Here is an 8,125-nt window from a genome sequence, read left to right on the forward strand (position 1 = left end):
ATATAGCAAGTGGGGTCACACTCTCAAATTTTTTTTTTTTTTTTTAAATGATGAAAAAATAGATCGATGCCTCGGATAATCCTTGAACGAGTTCCATTCTGAGACATTGATGTAGAAGATGATACTTGATTGATCGTTTACCTTAAAGCAATTAAGTATGACTTAATAGGCTTATAGTCTTAAAAATAGATATGGTGGATCCCATACTAATATTATTGGGAAAATTGTAGTAGAAGCCTCAAACCTTTAAAACATTAGCAGACTTTTTCTAAATCTTTCATTTGTTGTAACCATCACCCCTAACATTTTCAAACGTTGCATCCGAGGCCCTTTTAGATGATTTCCGTAAAAAATTCCGTTAGTTGACCATCAAACTAAACTTTGACCACCTTTTAATCAATTCTAGAAGGACAAAATGGTAATTTTTTATTTATCACATTAAACAATTAAAAAACTAAAATAAAAAACCAAAAAAAAAAAAAATTGGTCTTCTTCAAACCACCCCACGCCACAATCTAAAACCAGATTGAGTGCACGTTACACCTACTAGAAGAAATGACAATAGCTATTACTATGCCTTTTACTCTTCCTTGCGAACTTAAACTCTCAAAACACTTTCACACCCACAGAACACCATAGATAAGACTAAAATTAAACCATAATCTCAAAAAGCAGGCATTTTCTGTATTGTCCACTTCGTTTTCTTTGCCAAATGTACAAATTTCGAGAAAACCAAGAATTATCACTGGCGCTTATGCTTCAGCCTGGCTTTCAATGCAAGTTCATCGGAAAATCAGTCGAACATCAACGATTTGGTTGGTGTTGAGAGTGAAAAATTGCAACCAATTGATGTGATAAATTGGGGATTAATGTGGAAGCGGATTTCATGGAATAAGTTGAGACTCATTGCTAGGATTCTTAGTCTTCTTCGTTGCACAGCTAGTACCCTCTCCATGCCCATATATTCCAGTATGTTAGACTGGGGGTTGGGGTGGGGTGGGGAAGAAGATACATTTCTTTTTCATTTTTTCTATGGTTTTTGGTTTTTTATTTTAGTTTTTTAATTGTTTAATGTGATAAATAAAAAATTACCATTTTGTCCTTCTAGAATTGATTAAAAGGTGGTCAAAGTTTAGTTTGATGGTCAACTAACGGAATTTTTTACGGAAATCATCTAAAAGGGCCTCGGATGCAACGTTTGAAAATGTTAGGGGTGATGGTTACAACAAATGAAAGATTTAGAAAAAGTCTGCTAATGTTTTAAAGGTTTGAGGCTTCTACTACAATTTTCCCAATAATATTAGTATGGGATCCACCATATCTATTTTTAAGACTATAAGCCTATTAAGTCATACTTAATTGCTTTAAGGTAAACGATCAATCAAGTATCATCTTCTACATCAATGTCTCAGAATGGAACTCGTTCAAGGATTATCCGAGGCATCGATCTATTTTTTCATCATTTAAAAAAAAAAATAAAATTTGAGAGTGTGACCCCACTTGCTATATCAACCCTGGTCAAAGCCTTTACCCAATCAGTGAGTTAGCCAGCCCACAACTCATAGCCCTTTCTCAACTGCTTTAATCAAAACACATAGCCCTTTCTCTCTCTAATAGTCTCTCACTCAACATTTCATCGATCTCCGGTATGTACCATCACAATCGCCTCTCTAGTTTCTTGCTTCATTTGCATAACTCATACAGAGTAATATCCGTTCATAACTTATTTCATGTTCACGCATTCTTGATTTATACTATAGTAAGCACCTTTAAATTTTATTGTTTGCTTAATTATTACTTGTTCGTTTAACTATAATTAATTAATGTGAAGGCAATTGCTGAGTTTTGGATTGATTTTGTTGATGTTCACTATAATGCACTTTTTATCTTGTTAATTAATGGGAAACTTTTTGATGGTTGAAAAATGCTGTTTTTTCTGATTTTTCAGTCACTAATTTAATAGTTTTTATTTTTCAATTTTTTTGCTTTGTGAAGTGAATTATAGTAAAATATAGGTCGATCTTCTGTTATTTTATCTCTAATCTGATGGTTTGATGTGGATTTCACTCTGGAGCCAGTGCATTGAAGAACATCAGTTTGATTTTTTTATTTTTATTTTTTTTGCCATTATAGCAGTTTGCTTTAGATTTATTTGAGTCGAGGGATGTACTGACCGGCTTTTGATTTTAGGTTCCTGGCAATTTAATGGAATATATATATATTGGTTATTTTCCTGGTAATTGAAGGGAATACTGTATACTGTTTCTGTTATTTGGATTATCAAAGTCAGTGGAATTTGTTGCAATTTTCAGTTATTAAAAATATTCTTTTATTATTAACGTATGGATCTATTATCAATTCATGACTTTTTATGTATATAAATCCAGAAGGACTAGGACATAAACAAGTGTCATAAAAACGATTTCTTATTTAAGCATATTACATTCTCCTTGGTTTTCATTTTTGGATGTCGTATGTTTTAACTGTTAATTATCTGAAACAAAAACTTTATAATATCCTTTGTCCAAGTGCAATGCTCAAAACTAAAAGGCGTAACATGCTTAATATTAAGTTCATTGTTTACCGATATCATTCATGTCAGATAAGCACACATATTTCCATTTCTTACTTCCAATGTCCTGACCATTGTTTTCTATTCTATATTTTTGCACTGCTGATAGCTGAACGCATTTACTGTCAACGAGATGGAGCAGGTAAACCGTGTCTTCTTAGCTCTCTTGTTTGTTCTCATTTATTTATGCTTGTTGTTTGTTCTCATTTATCTATGCTTGTAATGGATTGCGATGTCTTTTGATGTTGGTCACAGTATGAAAAAGTTGAGAAGATTGGCGAGGGAACTTATGGAGTTGTGTACAAGGCCCGTGATCGCGTGACAAATGAAACTATTGCTCTGAAGAAAATCCGTCTGGAGCATGAAGATGAGGGAGTGCCGAGCACAGCGATCAGAGAGATATCTCTCTTGAAAGAGATGCAGCATGGCAACATTGTAAGGTACATTAGTAAGCCACAATTAACATGGTTGCTTACACATATCAAGAGACTAGAGATACAATGATGAAGGAAATGTGTCAAGGGCAGGTTGTCCAACACACACGAATATACCATTGCCGATTGATCATGTTCTCAATCGATGCTATTAACTGGATTTTAGACAATTGATATGATATTCCTGGCTTATATTGGTTTTGTTATTATTATTATTATTATTATTATGATCATCATTGTCCTTTTTTGTTAATTTTGTTAACAGATTATTCCTTATTCATGTACCGCATGCATTAAAATCTCTCTCAATATAGGCTGCAAGATGTGGTGCACAGTGAGAAGCGCTTGTATTTGGTATTTGAATATCTGGACTTGGACTTGAAGAAGCACATGGATTCTTGCCCAGAATTCTCGAAGGATCCTCGTCTAGTTAAAGTGAGTATCTTCTTTGCGCCCACTGGAGGTTGTCTAACGTGAGGATGCTTTGAAATTTTGAATTAAGTTTGTCATTGAAGAGGGTTGATGGATTTCTATTTACTGAAGATTTCATCTAGATTTCTGTTTGCAAGTCAATGTTATTATTAAGTCAAACCTCTATTTTGCAGATGTTTCTATATCAAATACTACGTGGTATTGCTTATTGCCATTCTCACAGAGTCCTTCATAGAGACTTGAAACCGCAAAACTTGCTGATAGACCGCCGAACCAATGCATTAAAGCTTGCAGACTTTGGATTGGCTAGAGCATTTGGTATTCCTGTCAGGACATTTACACATGAGGTAAATGTTATGTTGTCAATTTGATACCTTTTCCTAAAAGTTTAAGCATTCTAAATTGTCCCTTTTAGTTGTAAAGCTGAAGCAATTAAGTAAAAAAGTACCTCTACTTTGTTTCTTGTGTTTTTATCCTAACACCAATGCATAAGAAGAATTTTTTACTTGACCTATCAATTCTTCTCTTCCTAAGCCGTGTGGATATTTCTTCACAGGTGTGACAGTACAGTACAGGTTGCTTGACCTATACATTGTTTTAATTTTCCTCAGCTGTGGATAAATATTTCTCTGCAGGTTGTCACTCTATGGTACAGGGCACCAGAGATTCTTCTTGGATCCCGCCACTATTCTACTCCCGTTGATGTGTGGTCAGTTGGTTGTATATTTGCCGAGATGGTGAACCAGCGACCATTGTTTCCTGGTGACTCTGAGATTGATGAACTCTTTAAGATTTTCGGGTACTTCATCTTTTCAGGAATGGCTCCCTTAATATGGGTTTTTCTATTATTTTAACATCAGTTGTAGCTACTCGACAGCTTATCATGTCATCACCATAAATTAAGAAACTTGGTGGAGTTTAGCACAATTTGTGCATGTGAATGCTTGTAATTATCTTCTTGGCTGCATTAAGATGATCGTACATCGTCTGTATATCTCATTTCAATGACATACACTGATACAAGTTAAATAACCTCTTTTTCCCCCCCCTTTAACGTCCTATTCCCTATACAATTCCCCATAAAGATTTAAGCAACCATAATTATATAACAATCTCATGTGAAATTCTTTATTATTTTTTTATATATTTTTTTCATGTTTTATTTTTGGCCATTTGTAATGAAGTATCATGGGAACTCCGAATGAAGATACATGGCCTGGAGTGACATCTTTGCCGGATTTTAAATCTGCATTTCCAAAATGGCCTCCTAAGGTAATTGGAGTTGTATGATTACTCTTTGAAATTTTTATTCCTCCTGTGAAATATCTTGGATAGAAATTAAAAAAATCTTAATTAGTGAATGCTCTAATTTGCAGGACTTGGCAACTGTGGTTCCAAATCTTGATGCAGCTGGTCTTGATCTCCTTGGAGTAAGTTCTTTTTGCATAATAGGGTAAATTATTGTAGAAGAGATTATTTTCTCATATATTGAATGAATAATATACAGCCTTATTTATAATACAAATGTGAGTAAGGAAAGAAGGAAATAAATCTCCTAAATTAGGAGATGAGAAAAAATTCCTAATTAGTATAACTAACTAAAGTAAGAACTAAATATGGTACAAAGAAAAATCAATTACAATATTACTCTTGATTTCCTACACTCCCTCTCAAATTGGATGGTAAATATTGACCATTTCCAACTTGCTGATGAAATCAATAAAACTTTGCCGAGGTAGTCCTTTGGTGAAAATGTCTGCAGTTTGCTGTCTCGTAGGAACATAGGTCATACTAATAATTTTTAGTTCACCCTTTTCTTTGATAAAATGCCAATCCACTTCTATATGTTTAATTCAATTATGTTGAACAGGATTAAGAGAAATGTTTATGGCTGCTTTGTTATCACAATAGAGCTTAATTGAGAGGTTTACTGTGATTTTTAATTCTTTCAAGAGTTTTTTTCAACCACAATCCTTCGCATATCCCTTGTGCCACTACTCTAAACTCAGCTTCTATACTGCTTCTTGTCACTATATTTTTCTTTTTATTCCTCCATGTCACTAAATTTTCCTATACAAAAGTATAATAAACAGTAGTTGATCTTTTATCATCTGTTGAACCTGCCCAATCTAGATCTGTGAAGACTTCAACTTTTATGTTTTTGTTCTTCTTGAAGAATAATCAGTTTCCAAGTGTTCTTTTTAAAATATTTGAGAATTCTGTTTATTGGTTCCATATGACTTTCTTTTGGAGAATGCATATGTTGGCTTACCGTACTTACCGCAAAAGTGATGTTAGGTCTCGTGTGAGACAGGTAGATCAATTTTCTGACGAGTCTTTAATATCTGTAATGTGTATTCAATTTTTCATATATTATTTTTTGTACCAGTAGAATTGAAACTCGAATTTATTGAAACTAGAAATTTGTTGCCTTAGTCGACATAAAAGTATATTTTTCCTCCTTTTTAGGAACTTGTTAAACTGGAAACCATGTCCTCATGTTCATCGGAATGAGATTTTTAAATCAAAATCCCATTTTGGGCGCTCAACCTATTTTACGCATTATTTCTGCTACAAGAGGATTTTCGAGTAGAAATTAAAAATAAATACATTATTTGTTTTGGAAAATTTTTTTCCTCCCATCTTCAACCTCGAGTACTATAAAACAGGTGATCTAACAGATTTGCTATTGGTTGAAATTATTCATTCGTGGGTGTAACTTGTATGCTATTAAAGTCCGATATGTTAATTGTACAGAATGTTTATAATTGCTATCTCAAATGTTCAAATATGAATAATAATTTGAGATTCGCATCGCATAGAGATAATTTGTGCATGAGATGACATAAGCAATCCAAATATCAGTCTAGCATATAATTGACAAAATGAAATCAGTGCGGGTGAGTTAATAGACAATTTGACCACATTTTTTAACCTCAATCCATCAAAGCACTTAAATACAGATGGCAATGAAGGGTTTAAGTTGTCTTTTGCATGTTACAATGATGGCGTCCATCGTTTTATTTTATATTATCATTTTTGTGTTATTATCATGGCACCTTTTATTCGTGTACAGGCGATATTCTACTTTTTCGTAAACATAAGATTTCATTAACTATAAATGGTTCAATTGTCTATTCCAACAGATAATCTCTGTAATTCTTGACAACTTATTGTATAGTAGTAAATCAAACAAAACATTCAGATATAATGATTGATCGGAAACGTTTCTGTTGCGGAAGCTCTCTTGAAAGATCTTCAAATCGGTGATTTTCGAGCACAATTCAACGTACCTTTCTCAACCAACAACCAGTCCAATCGACTCCAAATACAACCAATTGATTCATCTGGGTTGCTATTCAATCTTACCCACGTAAGACAAGAAATGATGATGATTTATGGCCACAAAGGTTAGGAGAAGACACTACAAAGGTATACTATGAATGAACCATCAACTACACACGTTACACAAGCGTTCTGAACACTTCTGACACCTTTTTTCTCACACAAAAGGGGACAACCGGGATTCTCCTTTTTCTTCTCTCAAAATCATACAATCATCATTAGAAAGTGGCTAGAGTTATAGCCAAATATATACTTTAGGGTTAGACTTTAAGTTGAACCATTAAAGGGGTAAACAGGCCAAGATTCAAGTCATTCATAAGGAAATACAATTGGGCCGAATGTAGCTCATGGACTTGGTTGTTGGACTTATTTCATTCATCGGCCTATGCCTATGAAATAATATTAACTCACGTTAATCTCATAGCCCGAGATTTATTAGGTATCAAAAAACTCATCAAATCTCCACTTTGATACCCAATAAATCTGCAAGCAATTAAAACACACAGTTAGCACTTGCATAATCAAAGTAGCTAATAAAATTGGATCACAGACCTTACCTCGTGTTTCCAACTTGAAACACATAACATACCTGATTCATGTACTCACTAGGGCTAAGGTCAAAAAATACCCAAGTAGAAGCAAATAATTCACAGTAAACAATCAAGAGCAAATACACGTGCGATGACGATATAATATAGGATAACACACAGATCTTTTCAGAAACACGTTCATATAGAACCATAGATTAACACCAAGTCAATCAAACCACGGTTAACCACATATGCAACACATGCATAAATAACCCTAAGAAAAGATTTTACCATACTTATCCTATCATATTCCGTGTTGCTCATACCTCGAGAACATATCTCTCTTCTCATCGCCCACCAAGCTCACTAGACAAATCACTCAACTCATGTCTAACTGGCAAGTCACAATAGATCCTAAGTCCACGGGATAATTCTCTATCTCCACATCACTTCTTCCAACCTACGTGGATAATGGGTCTCCACCTAATAGAAGTGATAGAAGTGTTTCTTTCACACTCCACCTGATCAGGGTCTCTTTCCAAATAAAGGATTTTAGATATTTGATCACATCTCCACTCGTGATCCAAATGTCACACTCCACATCCCCGGTACAAACAACCATGTACCCCTAGGCATCTATACTCCACCTTACCAAAAGGCATACAACACACTGTTAATGTATCTCAAACTCACTATGACAAATCAACATCTTTCGTTGATCACAAAGGTTACCCCAATCACCAAAGCTCCAAAAAAAAAAAAAAAAAACCACAAAAAAAAAAAAAAAAAAAAAAAAAAAAAAAAAAAAAACA

General features: G+C 34.1%; 1 protein-coding gene across 1 annotated transcript; it reads left to right on the forward strand.

Moving 5' to 3' along the window:
• Positions 1 to 1,507: 1,507 nt before the first annotated feature.
• Positions 1,508 to 4,921, forward strand: LOC111387832 (cell division control protein 2 homolog A-like). The gene is made up of 8 exons (XM_023012429.1): positions 1,508 to 1,646; positions 2,682 to 2,714; positions 2,828 to 3,012; positions 3,321 to 3,441; positions 3,612 to 3,785; positions 4,074 to 4,237; positions 4,623 to 4,710; positions 4,815 to 4,921. Exons 2-8 carry the CDS (start codon positions 2,706 to 2,708, stop codon positions 4,893 to 4,895), a joined length of 822 nt encoding a protein of 273 aa, XP_022868197.1. The 5' UTR covers positions 1,508 to 1,646; positions 2,682 to 2,705; the 3' UTR covers positions 4,896 to 4,921.
• Positions 4,922 to 8,125: the final 3,204 nt, after the last annotated feature.

Source organism: Olea europaea, unplaced genomic scaffold (genome assembly GCF_002742605.1).
Source record: "Olea europaea var. sylvestris unplaced genomic scaffold, O_europaea_v1 scaffold428, whole genome shotgun sequence".
In the NCBI taxonomy this organism is placed as follows: Eukaryota; Viridiplantae; Streptophyta; class Magnoliopsida; order Lamiales; family Oleaceae; genus Olea; species Olea europaea.